Source organism: Carassius carassius, chromosome 27 (genome assembly GCF_963082965.1).
Source record: "Carassius carassius chromosome 27, fCarCar2.1, whole genome shotgun sequence".
Lineage (NCBI taxonomy): Eukaryota > Metazoa > Chordata > Actinopteri > Cypriniformes > Cyprinidae > Carassius > Carassius carassius.
The window spans coordinates 24698185-24722545 of NC_081781.1; the positions used below are offsets into that span (position 1 = coordinate 24698185).

Consider the following 24361-nt stretch of genomic DNA (forward strand, 5'->3'; position numbering starts at 1 on the left):
CTTTCAAAAGTATGAATAAACAGCCAATATGTTTATAATATGCATGCTAATAAGCAAGATAATAGTGAGAATTGGTCTCACTTTTATGCATTGAAAACATTTGACATGCTTAGGACTTTAAGATAATCTGATTTATTCAATATATCTTAATATATTCAATATATATCTTAGTTTAACAGTTATGAGCCATTGGGAATCTACTTGTTTGAACTTCTGGTTAGACCATCAGCATGAATTTGCGGCAATACTTACTGTTTGTTGAATGACTAAACAGTGGGAAAAGTTTGGGAAACAGATTGCGTAGTGAAGCATCACTGCATTGCTCATACCATCTTTTGAAGAAGCACAGTAGATCCCAGAAATCGAGAAGTTTTGCAGTGCATGGGATAAAACAGAGTATGCCTGTCAGGACCATTGGTGTTCAAGTGGTTTACTTCAATCAACTAAAGTTAAAGATTATTTGTGTAGAAAACATTTTTATTTTTTTTTATTTTGAGTATTTGTAAAAGTCAGTCACTAATTATAAGTAATATATAGGCAGTATACACTTGACTAAAAAGACTTTATTTGAATGTGTCCTGTGTAGTAATAAGATTAAATTATGCATAATTACAAGCAAATAACACTACACCAAACCCTAACCTTAAATAAAAAATAAGGTCATGTTGCTAATTACCGCTGTGCTTTAGTTATTTGTGTAATTACACTGTAATAACAAAAGAATGGAACCAAAAACTTGTTTGAACATTTCGACAAAAGGTTCAGTTAATTCAACAAACCTTGGTCCAAAATGAACACCTGTCAAGCAAGCAAAGTGAAGACTGACAATTAAATGATATAAATACGTAGCCTGATTTGCTGTCCAAATTCACACACCATGCCTGTATGAGAGCATACTGATATAACAATACCTTTGTCTGAAATATTAGCTAAGAAAACTGAATATAAGCACTATCAGTATGACATGGTTAAAATGTATAAATACTGTCAGAGCAGAAGGCCTCGTGTGCAGCACCATACAGTGCCATTGTGTTTCGGGCGTCACGAGTTCGAGTCCCGGCTCGCACACCTTTCATGATCTCATCCCCCTCTCTCTCACCCACATCGCTTCCTGTCAATCTATACTGTCCTATCCAAATTAAGGCATGAAACGCCATAAATCTTTAAAGTGTTTATATTGTCTTTTTAAATATGCCAATTTAATGTGTGGTTGGTCTATTTAAGGGCTTTCAGATAAATTGAATTTTTTTTTTGTAAAAAATCTTGTTTTTTTTTTTGTTATTTATCTTCATGTTTATTTTACTTTCTTTCATGTAAAGCACTTTGAACTACCATTGTGTATGAAATATGCTATATAAAAAAACTTGCCTTGCATTAAATTACAACACATACACACACACACAGATATCCCAGCTGAAGACCTTTTAAATGCAGACTTTGAGCCAAAAACTCATCACCAAACTCTAATGACTTGTACATACACTATATTTGGACAAAAGTATTGGGACACACCCTTCTTTAGAACAGAAAAGGGTACTTCCAAAACTGTGGCAACAAAGATGGAAACAATTCACGCGTTTAAAAAAACAAATACAAAATCTCTGTTGCAAACAGTTCTGGAAGAGTCTAAAATGACTGTACCCATCTGTACAAGTCACTGGTATTTGGTGATGGTTTTTTGGCTCAAGATCTGTATTTAAATTCACACCAGTCCAGTCCAGTCCAGTTCTTTCACTCGGAATCATTTCTTTTTGAAACTTACCTTAATTCACAGAGAATAGAAAATGGTCCCGTCCTAACAACTGAAATAAAATTAGAAGCACACAATTCCCCAGAATATCGTTATATGCTTTAACATTACGATTTGTATAGTAATGTGGAAATTAGTAAAGTAGTCAAACCTGTTCATTACAAGGGGGGTGTCCCAATACTTCTGCCCATATTGTGATTTTTTTTATTTTACGCGTGTAATGTGAAGAATAAACCACTGCATCAGAACAATGATGCTGCTGTTAAGAGATGACTCGAATAAACCAATCAGTGATTTCTCTTTGCAACAATGTAGACTTTTATTTGTGAAAAAGTACAATACCTTGTCCTTACAAATAAGCGTATGAAAGAACTGAAAGGACATCGCAAGGCCATAGGAGGCGTTTGACAGGAGTGAATCTGTGCGGTGACAACAGTGCTCCTGGGGTGGAAGCTTTACCGTGACACGAATCCACAGTCAACACAAAACACAGTAAGAAACGTTTGTACAGATTTCAAAAATGAACAAAATCACTCTCCTGCCCAGATAAACCATCATTCGTTTGAAACTCAAATCAATCTTTTATATTTTCACATCCGCATCCACAAAATCAGATCAACAGCGACAAGCTGACCAATAGTCATTCGAAACGCAACTTAGGAAAATCCCAGCATATAATAGGAAAACTAAGCTGCTCAAAGCAAATAAAAGTTTCAATATTGTAGTCTGTATATATCTATATATATATACACAAACACACACACACACACATGGTAAAACAATCCTAAATGAACTGCTAGCACTGGTCTCCTCAGAGCATGCTGGGAATACAAGCTACTCCACTCCTAATAACACCCATAATTAATGCCCTGCGAAGACGGCGGAGCAAAACGAGGGTGTTTACACTAATCTGAGACTGATTTGGTTCAATTACAGCTGCATTAGTGAGCTCGAATCATCTGGATGAGCTAGCCATGTCCTCCGCTGTGCATTTTCCATGTCAGATTAGTACTGTCATTAGCTCACGTGGATTCAGTGCATCTCCAACTACTGAGCACGCTTAGATGCTCATCTACACCTTCAGCTCTGTACAATATGGTGGACTGGTCTGCAACGGACCAACTGTACCCTGGAATACAATTACATGCCTCTTTACTGATTTACAAAGAAGAAAAAAAAAAGAACAAAAAGAGAAAAGGAAAAAAAAAAAGCATAAAGCGTCACTGTCTTTCAGGTCAAAACAGAAGGATGTGATGAGATTCACCAAATCACACGAACACATTAAATCACATTGAGGTTTTTGGGTATGACATCTCGTTTTTTTTGTTGGTTTTTTTTGCATTGTAGGGAGGGAAAGGGCACAGGGAAGTTTGTGGAAGAACAGAGCTGCCCCCTTGTGGAGAGCCGTGTTGCACATGGGCAGGAAACGAAGGGACTTTGACCTCCTGAGTACGAGACTGGCCAAAGACTGAGCCGCTTCTACCTGCTGAGTCTCAGCTTGATCGAGTTCTTGACCACGGCGATGGGGTTGGTCGGGAGGAGCGGGACATCCGACAGATCGGCGTTAGACATTTTCTGCAGAACATAAGACAGAACATCAGATTGATGAGATGAATGGGAATAATCTTGAGCGTGTCCTAACCAAGTGATACAAACTAATAAATCATCTCTTCTATGATAAGTGTTTCTGTTTGAACAAGCTGTGACTGCAAAGATATTAAAGATATACGCTGCACAGCCCTGGGCAATTTCACTGGAATAAAATTCACCACAGACTAAGTAGAATATGACCTAATTACCTAAATATGTGTTCCTTCATTTGCATTTTGGTTTTTTATAGATTACTTTCTGCAACACCTATATCAGGGCATACTGAAACTAAATAGATGCACCTACTTTTTTTTTAAACTTAAGACTTCTCTAATCAAAGTATAGTTGGGCCATTTAAGCTAAATTTAAACAGTAAATCTAAAAAAAAAATGTTTTAAATCAGACCATTGTTTTGGCTTATATATAAATGGCCTGGCTTGTGTACAATACAATAACTTTTACACAGACTTTTGTGAAAATGTTTTCCACAACTGAAAATGTATTAAAGGGTTAGTTCACCCAAAAATGAAAATGTCGTCATTAACAACTCACCCTCATGTCGTTCCAAACCAGTGAGACCTCTGTTCATCTTCAGGACACAGTTTAAGATATTTTAGATTTAATCCGAGAGCTCTCAGTCCCTCCATTGAAACTGTGTGTACGGTATACTGTCCATGTCCAGAAAGGTAAGAACAACATCATCAAAGTAGTCCATGTGACATCAGAGGGTCAGTTAGAATATTTTGAAGCATCGAAAATACATTTTGGTCCAAAAATAACAAAAACTACGACTTTATTCAGCATTGTCTTCTCTTCCATGTCTGTTGTGAGAGAGAGTTAAAATAAAAGCAGTTTGTGATATTCAGTTCGCGAACGAATCATTCGATGTAACCGGATCTTCTTGAACCAGTTCACCAAATCGAACTGAATCGTTTTAAACTGTAAGCGTCTCCAATACGCATTAATCCACAAATGACTTAAGCTGTTAATTTGTTTAATGTGGCTGACACTCCCTCTGAGTTAAAACAAACCAATATCCCGGAGTAATTCATTTACTCAAACAGTACACTGACTGAACTGCTGTGAAGAGAGAGATGAAGATGAACAGCGAGCCGAGCCAAATAACGAACGAACGATTGACTCGATCATTCCCGAGTCAAGATCTGGTTGCATCGTTTTTTGGGATCACCAGTAGTGATGGGAAGTTAGGTTCTTTTCTGCGAATCAGTTCTCTCTGACAGTTCGATTCAATAAACCGGTTGAAGAAAACGGTTCACCTGTTCTTTTGCGCTCGACGTAATGGCGTCATTGGCGATGATTGCCCTTGATTCAAGCCTTCGGGTTACCTGGGCTCATAAGATTAGCACAGAATCAGTTCAGAATCAATCACCAAAAGAACCAGTTCGGTTCAGACGCTCTGTGACCAAATAATCGGTCTGCTTCACCCTGAATCACACATGCGCAGTATCATCAGCTCCTTGGTTCTCAAATCGGATGTGTCTGACAGAAACGGTGCTTGACTCGAGAACAAGTCAGTCTGTTGTTCGTTATCTGGCCCGGTGTTCATCTTCAGTTCTCTCTTCACAGCAGTTCAGTCAGTGTACTGTTTGAGTAAATGAATTACTCCGGGATATTGGTTTGTTTTGGTTTGTTTGTCAGTGTCAGCCACATTAAAAAAGTTAACAGCTTAAGTCATTTGTGGATTAATGCTTATGCGAACCGTTTCAAATGATTCAGTTCGATTCGGTGAACTGGTTGAAGAAGATCCGGTTACATCGAGTGATTCGTTCGAGAACCAGATATCACTAAACTGCAGTGAATGTGCTCACAACAGACACGGAAGAGAAGACAATGCTGAATAAAGTCGTAGTTTTTGCTATTTTTGGACCAAAATGTATTTTCGATGCTTCAAAAAATTCTAACTGACCCTCTGATGTCACATGGACTACTTTGATGATGTTTTTCTTACCTTTCTGGACATGGACAGTATACCGTACACACAGCTTCAATGGAGGGACTGAGAGCTCTCGGACTAAATATAAAATATCTTAAACTGTGTCCCGAAGATAAACGGAGGTCTCATGGGTTTGGAACGACATGGGGGTGAATTATTAATGAAATAATTTTCCTTTTTGGCTGAACTAACCCTTTAATCCAAGGAAATGGCCACCATACATTTATTCATTGGCCATTTTGATAGTATTTAGTAGAGCTGAATGGAAATTTCTATTTCAAATACAACATTGATTATCAAATGAATGATATTTGGAATAAACTTTCATATAGACTGTTTCAACGGCAAAAACATAAACGTTACTTTGCATGCGCGCTTTTGTGGACCTAACTTAACTTCCGGTAGACTTCCAAATAGTAACAACTCAATAACAACAGCCAAGTCCCTCTAGAGTAGATATTTTTTGATAAACAAACAAAATATGTTTGCTGCGTGGATCAGGCCGACTTAATGAAAATGCAAATTCATTCTTTGCCAGCAGGAGATGTTTTAAAGCATAGACATAAAGCGTGAGAAATAGAGGTTTCCCCAGTACAGCTGTAAACAAAGCAGAGCTGGTACGCTCACAGGCTGCTTTATCAGGCATATAACATGCAAGTCTTCCTTCAGAAATACAGCGATATAAAAACACCTGTGCCTCGTTTTGATATTTAAACATATAAATGTAAGGAATTATTATTATTAAACGTGCAGTACATAACGTTACTCATGTTTATTCAACGAAGCCTTTTTGAAAATCGATCAGTTTTAAAATTGTGGCGAGTCTCCAAAAATAAATAAATGTATGGGAAACACATCCCGCAGCACAACCACCTGACCCCAACTTCAGTCTACTCATCACATTGACTTTAACTGCGTTTGTAGAAGGCACTGCAGCCAGACCGATATACACAACACAGACCGGAAGTTAACTTAGGTCCAAGGCGTGTGCGCCCGATGAAACCATCTATACACAATTATATATTAAAGCCTAACATCAGTTCTTCAAACACCTTAGACACTGATTGAATCTGTAAAAAAAATAAAAAGGTAAAAAGCTCTTGAAATCATAATTAGCTACTACTCAAATATTTAGTCTAAAATTTTTTGGTTTCTGAAAAGCCATGAAGTCAACCAAGACTGCACTTAATCAAAGACACAGTAAAAACTGTGATTTTGAGAGACATCACAATTTAAAGTTACTTTTCTATTATATTTTAAAATGCAATTAAAAGCAGCATCATTTTTCCAGTCTTCAGTGTCACATGATTCTTCAAAAATCATTCTAATATGCTGATTTGGTTCTTATTAAATATTTCTTAGCAATGTTGAAAACAGTTGTGCTGCTGAAAATAGAGCTATTTTATTAAAACAACAGAGATTAGAAATAGAAATTGACTTGCACATGAATATGATAAAGATTACGGTGTAATTTTCAATTGCTCATGTCCTTACCCGGGCAGGCGGGATCACCTCTGCTGTATCCACCACCTGAGAATGACGGGAAACATCAGCATTTTGCCTTCTCACATATTTCCTCCATTTATCATTATAACTAGCATACCCTTTTTCACCATTGGTTTACCGTTAATTCTGTCTCTGTTTTAGATTCACCCTCTGAAGGAACCACTTCAACGCTCGGCTGGGAAAAAAACATGACAAAAACAATGAAATTGAGTGAACAACTACAACATGAAGATTACTGCCTCTTCTAGTTCAGGGGATGGATGCAAAGAAAGATTTTTACCGCTGGATCCACAGCTACTCGACTGTCAGTTTCACCTGAGGACTCTGCTTCTGGGCTTGAGAGCTGGAAGAGACACCATCCACACTTAATATGTAACGTTAATGATTGGATTGAATAAGGTGCACAAGACAAAATTAAAAAACCTGAAAATAAAGACTGAAAAAAAAAGCATCTGACATGAAAGTGTTTTCTTTTACCTCCTCTGCTTTGGCTTTCTTGGACATCTCATTCTCAAGGGGTGAGGCAGGTCTTTTTATGGCAGGGTCAGCAGGACTGGGAAGAGGGTTCTGTTGTACACAGTCCACTTTGGCTTTCTTCTCCGAGTCATGCTGAACGGGTGAGGTGGGCCGCTTTATTGGAGAGGCACCCTTTTGCGAGGCATTGTTGCTGGAAGTCCCAACAGTATCTGGCTTAGTGGTGTCCACTGCAATGATTAGAAAACAAAAACAATATAAGCATTAAGCAGCACTAAAAACAAACTAATTAAATACACTTTAAAAGTTATTTTTAAAATACAAAAAAGGAAAGGTCTGTCATCACACACTGCCCCTCATGTTGTTTCAAACCCATATAACTTTTTTTTTTTCCCGGTGGAACACAAAAGGGAAAATTTTGAAGAATGTTCAAGCTGTTCTTTTTGATTGTGTCATTTAAATTACTTTTCTTTTGCCATGTAACACCAGGGGCCGGATTCACAAAACATTCTTAGTTTTTAACTTAAAAAGTTAATAATATTAAAAGTCTTGAATATAATCTTAAAAATTCATAGTAAATGTTCTTAAAGTTAGGATAGCCCCAGACTTGTCTTAAAGTGCCTCTATTATGGATTTTAAAAAATCCCTTTCATGCAGTGTGTAACACAGCTCTTAAGTGAATGAAAACATCCTGCAAAGTTTTACATCTGAAAGTGCAACGTGTATAAAATCATTGTCTCTCAAAAGAAAGTAGACTCTGAATCATTGAAAGGAGTCGTTTTTAAAACGAATCCCAAGCCGTTTCATGTTGACGTCAACATGAAACATTAGCATATTGCCCGCCCACTTGATGGTCTTTTTGCTTTGATGTGAAAGGAAATGTAAAATCATTCTTTGCCACTAGGTGCCACTGTTGGAGCAGAAAAAATAGCTGTTTCCCTGGTAACGCTGTACACAAAGTAGCACTGGCTTTAGGCTCATGATGAAATGAAAATAAGACCAATCAGACCAATTACCGCAGATTAGCATCAGGCAAAAGAGGGGTTTGGAACAATGAATCGTTAAACGTTTGAGCAAATATGTAAAAATAAACGCATATTATAAGTGTTACGTCCGGAGACGAAGTCTTTATTGATATATAGTTTCTCTTAATGTGTGTTTTCTTTCCATGTTTTTTCTTGACCTCTCCTACTCAAACTGTCTGGCAGGTAGTTGATTGCACCCAGCTGTACCTGTCCTGCCTACCAATCAAGAGTGAGTCCGAATAAAAGCAGAGCTCCAGCTACCAGAGAGGAGAGGACGTTTCCCCAAGAGCTTTCTCCAGAGCGTTGCCTGTGTTCTGCCCAGCCTGTTGGTGGTTGTTGAGCTGCTTTGTGTTCTGCTTTGGTATCGTAGTAGTTTTGTTTCTTTATTCATTCTGATATTCTTTAATACTTACCTTTTGTTATTTTAGTTTAAGAGATTTGTATTATCCTTCACTTTTTAGTTTGTTGCTTAGTTGGTAGCTGCTATTATTAACATCTCTCTTAGTGGCTACTTTAATATTTGCCTACTTGTGTTTTGTCTACTATTTTTGATTTGGAAGCTGTAGGGAGGTGGATGCCATTTCTGTTTTCGGGCTAGGAAGGGAGCTAGGGTACAAACCTGTTATTTTTCTCTTTCTTTGTTAGTATAGTTATAGGTCACTAATTCCAGTTAGCTTGTTTTGTTTGTTGTTTTGGCCTTATCCTCTCCTGAAGTTAATGCTTCCTTTTTTTTTTTGTACGTGTTCCACGAGCTGTAAAATAATAAAACCTTTTTCTGGACAACTGGTTGCTTGTGGTGCTGTGGCAGGACTCAGAGCAACAATTTAATAGGGATGTCCATTTTGACCAGTCAAGCGGCCATTAAGAATTTTGACTGATTGAAACAATCAATTAAACGGTTTAAAAAAAATGATATTCATTAATTTATCAAAATATTTATTTTAACTGCATTGTTACAATATGCTACACGTATTTGAAAAAAAAACTGCTTTTTAGAGAGAGAATAAAAACATAAGTCATTTCATACAGAAATAGGCCCAATGCCGCAAAATCCTTATAAACATTATAACACTGTAAACATAGCTAGGCTATTTTAGTTCCTCTCACTCCACAACAAATCCTGTCAATGAACAATATTTAGAAAAGAACAAGAATTAAAAATAGGCATTTAAGAAGTTCATTCCTTTAAGAACAAATTAATTTAGGCTAAAACAAAACTGAAACCAACTTTGGGTCTCTAAAGCCCTATTCGGACGGGACTAGTTTTCACAGGGGGTCGTTAGAGAAATCGGTGTTTCACAGACGTACTTGGTGATTTTAATCCCGTCCGAATCTGCCACGTCTGTGTTTTTCTCACACAACCAGAGAAAATTACCTACTGTTTTTCAGCAAACTCAGTGATCCTCTGAGAAAACTAATCCTGTCCGAATGCGAATGTCTGTGATTGCCGGCGATATTTTATTTCACAACGTGTATCCTTGTGTGTTTTGGCCAAAGTGAATTACCGCGCGCATGTTTGATATATTTGCTTCCTGGCAAAGAAATAATAAATATTAAAAAATAATAACAATAAAATCAAGAGCCAGATCACGTAAACTGTTAATTCTGGCTATTGTAATATCAGCATCAGGTAAGATTACTCATTCATTTATTCACTCAGTTACATAATGTTTTAATTGCAGATGTACCTTTATGAAAATTAAACATGGGTTTAGCCTACTACTAAAAAAATTAAAAAATATACTCAAGTTATTGGTATTTAGTATTTGTGTAATAATACTAATGGTAATCAATCCGAATGACTATATGCAATGCACGAATACAGAGCGCGTGATCTCTGTGCAGTGTTGGGAAGGTTACTTTGGAAATGTAATAGGTTACAGATTACAAGTTACCCTGTTTAAAATGTAATAGTAGTGTAACTTTTTCAATTACTTTATTAAAGTAATGTAACTAATTACTTTTGAGTACTTTTTGATTACTTTTCTAAATTTGTGAAAATTAAAGAATAATAAATAAAAGCATATACATCAACTTAAATACAGTTATCTAATAAGCATGTGACGTATTCTGTGTACTAAACTCCTGAAACATTGGTGTTTTTTTGAAACTGATGTCTCTGTATATGATGATAGTTTTCTCAAAATAAGTAAAATGCACATGAAGTGACACAGAGCAGTTCTAGAAATTATGTTTATGTGCTCGTGTACTCCTATATTGAGGCGGCAGGGGTTGAAAACACTGCGAGCTTCAGTAGGCCTATGTGTAGTAAATGAAACCATGTCTTTGCCATTAATTTACAGGAGGGGCGGACTGGGAAAAAAATCAGACTGGAAAATTCAAACTCATACAAACAAATTCATGGACAAAACTATTTTTTGTATGGACCTGACATAAAAAAGGTTTAAATCTTTAATTTGGGGACATGCTAAATAATTAAAAGTTCTCTCCTGAACTGCACCTTCACTTCCATTTTTCTCTTCAGTCTCTTTATTTTGCCCTGTTATCCATCTCTCTCAAGATTGAACAAAACTATACTTTACAATACAATACTCTACAATACTACAATATCTTTATAGAAAAATCCTAATACTGTACACGAGTCATATTTTTCCCTTACAAAAGTTAAACATGCTTTTATTAGCCTATATAAAAGTCAAATAACCTTTTTTTTGCAAATGGATTTGTATTTATTTTAAAATAAATACATTCGTAAAATAATTTTACATTTTTGGTTACCACAGTTAAACAATAGTAACCATTTTCTCTGGATTTATAGTTAAATATTAAAATGTTAATTTTCGTAAGGGTTGTGTTGTTGTCTGTCGTAGCTCCCCCTAAACCTATGAAAAAATCGGATTTTTTTTCAGCTAAATTCCTACTGTAACATTACAACAGATAATAATGATGTCCTTTATATAGTATTTTGAGTGATGACTGATGAGCAACGTGCTGCTGCTTGATTAAATAAATAAAAAAACAAAGACAAAAAAGCATCTTTACAGATGAAACTGACCTGAAACCCTGAACAGTAGTTCTGCTTCTCTGCTCCAGCTGTCCACTCTATTTTCTTTCTTTCTTTCTCTTTCTCTTTCTCTTTCTCTTTCTCTCTCTCTCTCTCTCTCTCTCTCTCTCTCGCATTGATTACTCTGAGTCTGATCCAAACCGTTTGGCGGAGGCGCGGAGAGCGCGCGAGTCATAACTAACAATTCATGACTTATTAGAGATTTAATTATCAAATGGCGGATTCGCAAATGATCGCTTTAGTACATTCGGCAGGCAATTATACAATAATTATATTAAATAGTGGGGCAAAATCTGCTGCGAGGTCACCGGGAATTGTCCTGGTTCTCCCGGTGTCCAGTCCGCGCCTGATTTCCACAGACACGCAGAACGTGCAGGAGTCATATATTGCATTTTTGGGGCTTAATATTCACAGACACTAGTCGATGTCATGTTTTGATTCAAGTGTACTGACCTACTTTTGATTTAGTCATCCAAAATGTGGCATATTCCGTCCGCGTTAGGCATTCCGTTTTTATGACTGGATTCTACGAACCAGACTGTATTTCCGCATCCCGGAAATTATTAGGGCGGTATGTCTCAGAATAGTCAGTGCAATCTGGGAAAGAAATCAGTTAAACCTGTATGTGGATGTGTGTAAATATTCAAATGTAATCCCCTTTGTAATCGTTAAAATTTTCATAAGTAACTGTAATTTAATTACTCATTTTTTCTTAGTAACTGTAACTAATTACAGTTACAATAATTTTGTAATTAAATTACGTAACGCCGTTACATGTAACTAGTTACTCCCCAACACTGTCTCTGTGTCACCCAGATGCACAAAACAGACCCTCCCACCTCTGTAATAAACACGGAGATGTTAGTCAAGTCCGAATTGGTACATGAAAAAAAATCACAGACGTCAGGTGGTAAGAATTGAAACTCAAACGTAGTTTAGAAAACTAGTCACGTCCGAATAGGGCTTAATAAAACACAAAATCAAATGTTTCCATTTCGCAATGCATTTGAATGCCTAATTAATATTTAGCATAGTTTATCCAATATCCATGTAAAACAAAATGTTTCGCATATCACGACGGTACGGTGATGACAGATTTCATTACAAAAACACAGAATAAATGTCATTCAACAGATCGCTGCAGCTTGAGACAGGCTCTTTAAAAGTAACTGTTCAAAAACACGGCACATTAAAAACGTGAAGCCAAGTGCCAGTCAAGCTGATCACGTCAAAAATAGTGCACGCTTATTATGATTATTTGGCGTAAAAAGAGGCCTGGATATGACTTATGAAAAATTAAAAATATTTTGGGAAAAAAAAAAAACAGCATCAACATCCTTCAAAACAATCTTTTAGTGTCATAGAAAGTCATACAAGTTTGGAACGATGAGGTAAGAGATTAACAAAAATTTTAATTCAATGAACCATTCCATCAAATGACAAAATTACGGAATAAAAATATGTACTTTAAAGTGACTTAATGACCCCAGTAGACATACCACCTGCCAGGAGCGAGCTTCCTCTTGAAGTGTCTGTTTTTCCCTGCAAATCTGAGGTGTTTGTAGCAGTCCCAGTGGAGCTACAGTCAGAGAGAGAGGAGGGGAGGGAAAAGGAAGAAAAAGACATGTGTACCAGTACTCCAAAAAGATATGAATTACAGAAAGTTAAGCAAATAACATTAGGGCAACAGGTGACCAGGTGAAAATAGTTTTATTTTTTACCCCTGAGGGCTGGGGGCACGGGCGACCTTTGCAGCTGAAGGGCCCGTGGGGGACGGCACTGACATGCTGTTGTCACTGTCAACTGATAGGTCGAGACTGCCATCATTCATCGCACGGAGACCATCAGATGAAAGCTACAGGATAACAGAGACAAAAACAAGACCGTTAACAAAATAGGTCACTATCGAGGCCCCGTTTACCCGACAACGATGTAGTCAAAAACTTTTTTTCAAGGTTTCACGCATACACTACAACGTTTTCAAAGCGATTCATGTTAAACATCCGCAAAAACGGACAACAGCGCTGTATTACGTAAGGCCATTAGTTGGAGCTGTCACCTTGTTAGTAAAACACGCCTGTAGGGAAGTGATGATTGTATGATGCGTCTCCGCTGTTGGTTGTAATATTGGTGAAGTAAATCTACACTTTGCTGAAGAAGCGTTAAACTCAAACAGCAAAAACAACAGTACTGTACTCCGCCATTGTTGTGTATGTTTGTTCGCGCTTGCCTTTAAAATTAACACGTATTGCACATGTCTACATACCGAACACGTACTACGCACATGCATGACGTCACCGTTTTCAAAGATTTCCGTATTGGGTGTTTACATGAAAATGATAACGGTGACGTTTTCATAAACATGCACTTTGAAACTAGTCTTCAGTCCCCAAAACGCCTTTGCCATGTAAACAAACAGGCAAAACCCATAAAAAGCCCCCCTTTTTTGGCTGAAAACGTTGTTGTGTAAACATGCCCCGAGTGAGAAAGTTCTCATTATTGATGTTGCTAGTCACTACAATGATGAAATGTCTAAATATCAATAAAACTTTGTTGGGATAATGTATTCAAAATTAAAAAGGTAAAATAAGTAAATAAATAATAAAGCACTTAAAACACTGGTCCTAAACTTCACCACATAAAGTATTTAAATATTAAGAAAGAAAACAAAATGTAAAAACAAAAATTCATATGAACGGAGATCCATCAATAACTACTGTTTTTTGTTTGTATAGTGACAGAGAATATTCTATAAATCAGTGGATAAGACACATGCCTTTGGTGTGAGAGACCCGGGTTCGAATCCACTGTGAGACACCAATGAGTCCCTGAGCAAGACACTTAACCCCTAGTTACTCGAGAGGCATGCGACCTCCGACATATATAGCAACTGTAAGTCATTTGCGTCAGCTAAATGAATAATGTAATGTAAATATCAACTGTCCGAGTTTATTTTTTTGATATATAACAAATATGGGGGCCTTCAAATATTGTGTTGGGAATCAAAAAGTGTCAACAACCCGTGTAGTCCTTCAACAGTTTGTGTCAAGGTCAATACATTTACGGATGTCAAATGACAAAACTTTAAAACCTTTAAAAAAATAACTGGAAAATAATTTGCAAGACATTCTCTAGACACATTGAAAACAATGTATTACTTGAAATCTCTTCCAAAAATACATTAAAATACAATATTTTTTATGAACCTGGCACATGCATTTTTAACTACATTATGAAATAGTTCAGTGTGTTTGCAAAGTAACAGATGAACGCTTGCCTTTCTCTTGCTCCTCTGAATGGTCATTTTGGGCAGCAGTTGTTGCAGTTGCTTCCTCTTCACGTGCATGGCTGTGATTTTCATATCTTGCTCAAACATTTTACTAGAGATCGCCTGCCGGTAAACTACAGCCATTCAGAGAACACATGTTGATTACTGAGAGAAGTTTAATCATAGCACAACGTCCAGAGAACCAAAGCAATGCCGACACTTCCTGTGTGTGCTCTTCCCGAGATAAACCAAATCGTACCTGTATCTGTGAAGGTCTGGATGTCAAACGTCAGATCCACGTTAAGATTTTCTGATCCCTCCATTTTTTTGAACACAATACCTATTACCCACATTGTGCTGAACTCCTCCCTGTTCGTACACAAAGGAAAGAGCGAGTAAAGAGTCTTCCTATCGCCATCCCTTCATTTCTTAGGACGGTTTCAGGCCTTTGTTAAAGTTGAGTGAAAGAAAGGACAAAAGCATTTGAAACTCACTTGTCAGTTCCCTCTTTTGGTCCCGGGAATGACTGTGGATTCACATGAGCGAGTGTGATAAACTCATTCTTCTCCAGGTTTCCCACCAGGATTCGGATCTTTGATTCCACGAGGCCCACCCTTTAAGCCAAACAGCATATTTAGTCCTAGTCCACAACGTTTTTAAACAGATGCAGGGGACATGAGCAGAACATGGGTCCGATAAAGCGTGTGACAGTGCTGTACTCACCACTCTAAGTGCTGCTTCTCTGCCTGTGCGCTTGCTAGCAACACTATATAATGCCTTGGGACATAAAAGACAGAACAATGCCATTACATCCTTTAGACGAAGTGTTGTTCAACCAAACCCGGCAAAACCTACAGGGCCGCACCGATATCACTGACACTTCTCTCCAAAGACAAATACATCTTCCCACAACATAGCAGGGATCACTCGTGTCCAGCCAAAAACACACTTCACACTCTACAACACGTTTGCAACTTCAACAGCATCGAAACAAGATCGAAATGCTGATCACATATATCAATCAAGCTGAAAAATAATGTTCGCACAAAAATAAAAACTTTGTTATTTAATCTCCTCTTACTTACTTGAGGGTAAGTACATGAATTTTGTTTTTTTTTCGGTTAACTAGCCCATCTTTAGTCCCACTAAAACTTTACAAAATCCATTTATTTGAAACATAACTGCGTAACTTTGTCCTATAAAAGTGACTCAATACTGGTTACTTGTTATTTGAATAGATGGTCTTTCTGTGGAAAATCTCATATCTCAAATAAATAGAGACCAAAGCAAAAGCGAGATATTCTGTATTTTGCCATTTAAAAGTTAATCATGTTTGTGGATGGATTCTTTGTATTTTTCTGCAAAGCAACACACTTTGGACATTTTTCCCACTCTGATTACATATTAGCGGCTTGTGTCAGACAGAACATAATGAGATAATGCAAATCAATCATAATCTCTTCTTTGAAACCCGCTAATTGCTACATTGTTTTGAAGGAAGAAATAATGCTGATTATGAATTGAGCACCATATTGAAGCGTCGCTGCATTCTCATGTGGGGTGAGAAGATCGTCGTACAGTGAAAGGTTTTCAGACAGGTTCAAATAAGATAAAATAGGTAAGAATCTGACCCACTAAAACCCCCACTAACAAAAAAACCTGTTGACCGAAATAAAGCAATGTGTGGCTTTAGACCGCTATTAACCATTTAAAATATCCAAAAGTCTTATTTCTTTAGTTTGAATTTGGTTTCTTTTGACTGAAACATTGACTTTAAGCCATTAGGATGAACCTCACACCACACTAATAAAAATAAAACAAGCACAGACGAGGCTAAATGCTAAACATTGACGGAAATCGCAAGCAAAACTAGAAAAATTTGAAACACTATGAAAACACAGACTAACAAGAAATACATTGTACAAATTGTGAACTAAAACATTTTATTTTTGAATTGTATACAAATTAATATAGCACAAGAAAACCAGTAAAACTTTTTTTTTCTTAAATAGAAAAGCATTTTAAACTTAAAATACCTACCTTTTAAAAATATATCTCTAAAAAAAAAGTTGCTTACATTTCAGGCATGCTCTACAATCGTAATGTTTACACATTTTAATTGTCAAAAATGTTGGCGTACCATGAAAGCCACTGTGTGCATAAACTGATAGTAAGCAAAATTCTTTTATTTCAAACTGATGACACATTACATAAAATAATAATTGTGAAAGGGCTATGAATGTGTGTGGGTGCAGTTTTGAGAAATAAATCTTTATTGAAATGATTAAATCTCACCATGAGTGTCCAACAGGATAAGCAGCTTAATACATACTTGTATTTCTGAAAGAAGTTTGGTGCTTCAAATAGTTTGGACCAATCTGCTTTATTCTGCAATATTTCATCCGTGATCGCAAGACCTGTGAGGAGTTAAACAATTGAAATGCGGGTCAAACACGTGTAATATCAGTATCAAACATACCACGCAAACAAAAATGAAATTTCCATCATTATTCCAATGCTGCCTGACTTGGTTTTTAATCAGTGGAACTCAAAAGGAGATGTTGAAATAAAACCGCACCATGAAAGAAGTTTATACACCCCTTAGATCCATGTTTGGATGTACCCGAACACAAATGAGATTTAAGAGCTTTTGCAGAGGAGAGGATTCTCAGCCAATTTAAATGTTGGTCTGTTCCTCACACAAAGCGTCAGAAGACTTAAATATAGTTAGATAATAAGTAATATAGACTTAAGTTATACATAATATTCATAGTCCTTTTTAATGGTCATTTTGGGGGAACTTCAGACCACGTATCCACTCACTTTCACAGTCTTGAAAAATTTAAGAAGACCTATGTAAAATGTTTTATTTTGTGTTAGGGCTGCACGATAGGGTTGTGCCGATAGACGATAGTATCATGTATCGAGAACAGTAGATATATATGTCGAGCGTCAAGCTGATATTAGGCTCATTCTCCTATTAACGTATTAAATTATAATAATAATAATTTGTATTTCTATTGGGCAGCCTATTATAATTTGGCTATCAAATTGCCCAGCTATTTCACTTCAGCACCGCATTTCACACACACATGCACGCACTCACGTCCGACAATATATGAACTAGCGGATATAAATACTGCATTTTTATATTTAACATTAGTTTATCAGTATGTTTGAAAGTATATTTTTTCTATTATTGGTGATTCCATAGGCTCTCTCTCGCGCACATGCGCGGTTTAAGACACTAAATAGTTATGCTATGAAAAGAACAGAGTCTCTCTCTTGCTCCACACATGCACGATAATATCGTGTATCGTCGATCTCACGGGCTGACGATATGACATATCGCCCATATCTGCACGATTATGACAAAAATCATAATTGACAATTCCCCTGAAATTGTAATTGCGACTAATTATGATCACAATTTACACTGAATGATGTTTATACCTTTGTTTGACGCAACGCCATGCCGTATTTTTATATGAATATAAACAAACTGAAAACACTTAACTGAAAAACGTTGTGCTTTTCTATAGTATTAAGCCTTAAATGTCAACTATACATCGGATTGCTTTCTTTAAATTATAAAAAAGCAAAAATATGAATGGTATTATAATGTTATACTAAAAATAAAAATAAAATGAGAAAAACCTTTAAGATAACGTAGAAAGAAAAAAAATCTTGAGCACACCGAATAACATAAGTGGACTTTGAACGATTACGTAATTGTGGCATCCATAATTGTAAAGACAATTGGAAATTTGATTAATTGTGCAGCCCTATTTTGTGTTACACTGCAGAAAGTCAGTCATGCAAGATGAGAAAATTTAGACATTTCAATTTTGAAATGATTATTTTCATTATTCTATGAGAATATTTCTAGGAATCTTCAGAACGGAGACTGACCCCGCTTGAACTCTTCCACCATGATGGCCCGAGTAGAAGCGGACACATTGTAAGTGGAGTTTTGTTGAGGGTAAGCTGGTGTGATGATCGGCATGAGGTGGTACCGGTCACTGGGGGTTACCTAGGAGGAAAAAGACAAACATTAGCAGTGCAATAGATCCCAACTCATTCACATAGCCTGAAGTGAATAATCTGAGACAGCACAGGAAAATCATTGTACCTTTTAAATTAAAATTAAAAATTAAATGTATGCATTTAGCAGACGCTTTTGTCCAAAGCGACTTACAGTGCATTCAGGCTATCAATTTTTATCTATCATGTGTTCCCGGGGAATCGAACCCCCCAACCTTGCGCTTGATATGCAATGCTCTACCACTTGAGCTACAGGAACACTCATTTTATTTTAGTAAAATACATGCTAAATGTGACGTCTGTGTAGAGAGTTTGAAAATATTTTGCAATATTACGAACATTTACAATATATTTAATATTATTTTCATACAAAATTACCCAGCACCATGAATATATATTTATGCATTGCATGGATATGCCTTGATTATTCGAACTACATTATTTGAACTTCTAACAATTGATTTTTTGGTTTAAATGTTTAATCTTGGCAATAAAAATACTCAATGCTCTCAAAATATATTTTAATATCATAGACTCATAACATAAATCAATCAATGAATAAGTACCCTGGGATCCCAAACTGGGAGGTTGAGATTACAGTCTTCAGGCTGCTTCAGAAGGACTGGGTTTGGCCATTCCCTGAAAACACAAAATAACTAATAAATTAATCTAAAGAGAACGAATCTCTGAAAACAAAGACCATAGGTTTGTATTCATATTCTCATTGACCAGTGGTGTCGAGAGCAGTTTGAAAAACTCACCACTTTGAGAAAACCAAGAAGAACTTATGGACCAGTGTGGATGCCACAGCATTGGGGTAGAGTTGGCAGGTTCTTGCAACCAACATGGCCCACGATACGCCCCCCAGAAAACCCAGGATATTTGAGTAGATGTTATGACCTGTTAAGAGATTCAAATAATCACATTTATTTCTTAATTTCTGTAAAACTTCGACTGGAGTAAAGATGCGAATTTTGTAACATCCTGACTAAGTTCAAAGGAAGCAATATAAAAGCCAAATGGCAATCAAGGATTGACTGTTTTTCAGTAAAGTGCAAACATGAGCATGTACTGGTTGTTAGGCAGCAAATGCAAGCCAAACGAATCTCCTGAGGAACAATGCTGCAGTGTTGCTTTTCACTGACTGCACTAAAACCCACAAACACAACAGGTCATTTAAGGTCAGAGTGGGGTTGGTTTTCACATGAGACCAGCTGTGACATGTTCCACAAACAGAGTACAATGCAAAGCTGACACACAAGCAACTACTCACGTTTGGCCCACATTTTGATGGCTCTAAGAGTCAGTCTGAAATTCTCTATGTTGGGCACCAAGTGAAGAATTTCATCAGTAACTCTGCAACCTGTAAATCAGCAGATTGTTTAAAAAAATAAAAATACAGAAATCAAGATTACCAAGTGAAACCTTAAACAAGCAAACAAAACTTGGGGCTGGGTCGACAATATCAATTAATCAACTTTAATCAACCTTCATTTTGATGAACTGATACAGATTCTTAAATTCCAAAATCAATCTTTTTGTCTCTGCTGTTTTCTGTTGATGCGTGGTTTACTAAACATTACTTGTAGTGCAGAGTGCAACTAAAAGTCACAATCTTTGCAAATTACTACTTTTGACAGAAAAAAAGACTCAGCTTTGAAACAGGCAATTATTATTATTTTTTTTTTGCAAAATGCAAACAATCCTCTTCTCGTTCTCTTTACTATTAGTTATAGCACAAAATAAACATGAATGAACATCAGGTGTTCTATCTATCATGTTTTGTGAAATCACTCAATGTTTCAACTGCGGAAAGACGTCAATAAATTAGCTTGTAAACAATATCATGTAAGATATTTTTACCTCAGGAAAGACATTTAAGGTTCATATCTAAAAAAAAAAAAAAAGGTTTTTGCTAGACATGCACCAGCTTACTGTACATTATAAAATTACATTATTACTTTACCTGCAAAGGACCTCTCATATATTGTGTTTATATTAACCTGTGATAAAAGAATTAATAAATATAATTTAAATGTATGTATTTCTACAATAATTTAGGGTAGAACAATTACCGGTACATCATTAAAGTTTTACAAACTGCCTTTTGAGCAATTTAAATGTTTGCGTGCAACTTTAAGTGTTTATTATATCTAAAAATGAACAGAAACTATTTGTTGGACTCTGTGATTAACTTTTAAAATAAGGTCATGTATAAACTGACAGGGTTCCCTCTACAGTGTACAGATTTGTTGAGAGATTTTTTCTTTAGATAAACTGACGTGATATAATATATCCAAACAATTTGATATTGAATCAAAATCAAGATCTTGTGAATCAGAATCAATTCTGAAGATGTCGATACTCAGCCCCAACATAATTAATCAATTATGACCAACTACCGTTCAAACTCCGGATGCAGCGAATGTCAAGGTTCTTCAGCAAGCCATCATCTCGCAAATCCAGGTTCTCTGGAATGGCTTGTAGCGCCAGTCGGGCAAATAGTATGTCAATCTAGAATCAAAAGATTATACTTAAAACAACATTAAGAGGAAAAAAAAAATAGCAATTTTGGCATGAACTATTCCTTTATATCTAAGGACATTAAAAAGAATAATAACCTCAATCCCATCAAAAGACAGCTTTATCACTGGCACAAACGCTTCCTCCACCGCCTAAAGAAGGCAGATGCAAAAATCAATCATTAAGCCTAACAGATACTGCAGGGAAGATGTATACCGTCTATGTACACCAATCATATAAGCAGGATACCCTTAGGTCTTTGACTTCCTCCTGCTCCTTTAATTTCTCATAGAACGAGGAGAAGAAGTCTGATCTCTCCACATGACGGGGCACAACGCAGAGAGCATCAATATCAGCACCTACACAATTAGGTTAGTGAATGAGATATTGCAGACACACAGAGACCATGTGAAGTACACGTGTCAATCGATCTAGAACTAGTGTAGAAAATATACCCTTAGTATGAACTCCAAGTCTGTAGGATCCAAACGTGAAGATTTTTCCACCAACATTATCAATCACTGATGCTGGAATATTCTGTAATTATATGAAAATATATAACGGTTAGAATCTGTGAGCAGTTATTCAGAGATTTGTGTGCGTGTATAATAATTAAAAGGCCAATAGGATACCTTAACTTCACTGACTTCACGGATCCACACCTTAACCAACGTATTTAGCTTCCCAAGCACTAGGATTCTGTGGGCAAAAGAAACATCTTAAAACAAAAGCAAGATGACAAAGACTAAAGCTGTGTCAAGAGTATGCTGTACACATTTATGGAAAAGTGTGTCCTGAAAAATATATTAAACAAAAAAAACTTGGGATTTATGAAATTTCATATTAAGTGAACATACACAGAAGTTTCAAAAGTTAAAAGGCCAGTCAGGTCTTTAAAATTTTAGAAATAAGTATTTTATGCTTATTTATTTAATGAAAATACAATAAAAACTAAATATTATTTGAAGTACAACAGTTAAATAATGTTAATCAAATAACTTCTTTTTTAATAGATTTTTTTTTTTTTTTTCGAGTCTTCAGTGTCACATGTCAAGAATAATAATTTATTACAATCATGGCTAAAAAACAGTTAGACTGCTTAATATTGTTTGTGGAAACATTTTGTGATAAACTTTTAACACCAATCTTTGATGAATGTCTATTCATTTATTTCAAATAGATTTTTTGTAACACTGTAATATGTCTCTCTGCTGTCACTTTTGAGCTAAATGTATCCTTGTTATTTTTTTACTGATAAAATTAACAACCCCAAACTTTTGAACAGAAGTCAGAGTTAATCATTTTTCTACTTTGTTTTCAGTGTCTGTTGCCATTGGATACTGCGGTAACTTCTAATATCACCTGGTAAAATACAATTATTTTAATTGTTTCGTCATTTTGTAATGTTTCAAACAAAACATACTTTCTTGGTAACGCTGTTACAATTACCAAATATTTAGTGACATCAATTTGGTGGGAAAACCCAAGAAATGGATTTGATGAACTTTGTGCATGTTCTTTGGCGTATATAGTCAGTCGGATTGATTACCATTTGTATTATATCACACAAATACCATGGTGAAGCTAAACGGCTAGTATAGCAAAACCATGTTAATGTGTGGCTAGTTTAGTTTAACTTTTTTTTAATTATTTGTAGTAAACCAATGTTTAATTTTCATAAAGGTACATCTGTAATCAAAACAGCAATTTAGAGTTTTTGGATGCAGCCATTCGCATTCGGACGGGATTAAAATCACCAAGTATGTCTGTGGAACAAATTTCTCTAATGACCCCCTGTAAAACTAGTCCAGTCCGAATAGGGCTTAAAGTCTCAAAATGCATAGAACACATAAGCCCTATTCAGACGGGACTAGTTTAGAGATATCAATATATATATATATTTTTTTTTTTTACCAAGCCTTAGTGAATAGAATCTCATTCACCTCCGCTGCAGCTCCAGCTCCTCCTCAAAGACGCCGAAAGGTCGGAGCGTCTCGGTCAGCTTCCGCGTGAGAACCAGATCGGCCTCTTTAGGCTGCGCCAAGCTGATAGGAGACGTGATCCCATAATGCTTTGGGGTCTGCTGGGCTGGTTGCACCTGACTGGTAATTGGGCTGTGAAAAGGTCAAACATGAATTGTCAGACTCAACAGAAACATAACGTGATCACAGGAGCTATTCACTTCCCTGTCATCTCAATTATTATTACTATTATAAATGACTGGGATGTTATGAAAACACCGCATTCAAACATCTGACCACGGTGACGTAAAAAAATACAAAAATCATTTAAAATAAGGAAAAGAAAGTTAGGAAGCTACCTTTACACATACTATGAATTCTTTAACACTTTGCAAGAGAATGTAGAAATCCATTTGTTTTGATTTCTGTATTCAAAACTCCGTTTGGTGGAGACATTTCCACGTGAACGAGCACTTTGCGAGTACTAAGTGAACAGAGCATGACAAATATTTTTAATAACAGATTGTATGACCGTTGTCTTTTGGGCGTTCACACGTGACGAGTCAAATTTTAATTGTGTCACGCCTCGCGGTTTTTCTTAGGATAGCGCGCAATCCGCGTCCGCCAGATCATGATATAAAGTGGTTCAGCTTTAATAAACGCTTTTGCTGTGCCTCGTCTAATGTTAATTGCTCAGTACGTCTTCTATGAACGCCTCCTTGAAGGGTATTAGTATGTGCTAAGTCATATATCAGAACAAAGTTCAGCAACCACTCAATGTTACAGATTTAAAGTCCATAACGTACAAACAAACCGGCGGGCTTACTATGAGCCCGATTTCTATTTCTGATAGCCCGTTGATCGTTTTATCTCATTACCTGCTGCTCACTGACGAGTTAATTTCGAAATGAATGCAATGTAAACTAGTTCAACCACTAAACAGTATCATTACGTGGTTTGATAAACGTGTCGAGTTTGCGACTGATTCGTGACATAGGGCCCAGGACCTCGCGTTTGCTTTGATCACGCTTCTCTTCAAACTCCGACGAGATACTTACAAAGGCATTATGAAAATCTCCGGCTTATGATAAGCTGAGAAGCAGGTTATATTCCGCCATTGCGTTCCAGCCCGTCATGAACTGTTATGAAGGCAATGAAGTTTCTTTTGTTTGAACCAACATGGCGCTCCGGCAACAGTAACTGCGAATTGGAACGGGAAGTGACGCCATGACGCATTGCAC

At 36.5% G+C, this 24361-nt stretch overlaps 1 protein-coding gene across 5 annotated transcripts; it reads right to left on the reverse strand.

Annotated features, from left to right (window-relative positions):
* Nucleotides 1-2044: 2044 nt before the first annotated feature.
* On the reverse strand, nt 2045-24339 carry LOC132107064 (poly(A) polymerase type 3-like). Of its 5 annotated transcripts, none has more exons than XM_059513216.1 (23): nt 24179-24339; nt 23103-23273; nt 21792-21858; nt 21615-21696; nt 21409-21518; nt 21258-21311; nt 21039-21150; nt 19910-19999; nt 19398-19536; nt 19203-19275; nt 18505-18625; nt 16925-17009; nt 15316-15369; nt 15087-15206; nt 14852-14961; nt 14602-14726; nt 13046-13179; nt 12827-12903; nt 7278-7504; nt 7081-7143; nt 6919-6975; nt 6789-6824; nt 2045-3325 (listed from the first exon to the last, which is right to left on the reverse strand). In XM_059513216.1, the coding sequence occupies exons 1-23, from the start codon at nt 24184-24186 to the stop codon at nt 3230-3232; spliced, it is 2211 nt and encodes a 736-aa protein (XP_059369199.1). In that variant the 5' UTR covers nt 24187-24339; the 3' UTR covers nt 2045-3229. The 5 variants fall into 5 exon arrangements, with proteins under 5 accessions (XP_059369199.1, XP_059369197.1, XP_059369196.1 ...); XM_059513214.1 differs by having other exon boundaries at nt 7278-7507; XM_059513213.1 differs by having other exon boundaries at nt 12824-12903.
* Between the last annotated feature and the right edge of the window lie 22 nt (nt 24340-24361).

Coding starts and splice junctions, on each gene's coding strand:
- LOC132107064 (XM_059513212.1), bottom strand. Junction 15,370..16,924: donor AACTTCTTTCAGAAATACAA/GTATGTATTAAG, acceptor TTATGTCCCAAG/GCATTATATAGTGTTGCTAG. Junction 6,825..6,918: donor AAACAGAGACAGAATTAACG/GTAAACCAATGG, acceptor CGTCATTCTCAG/GTGGTGGATACAGCAGAGGT.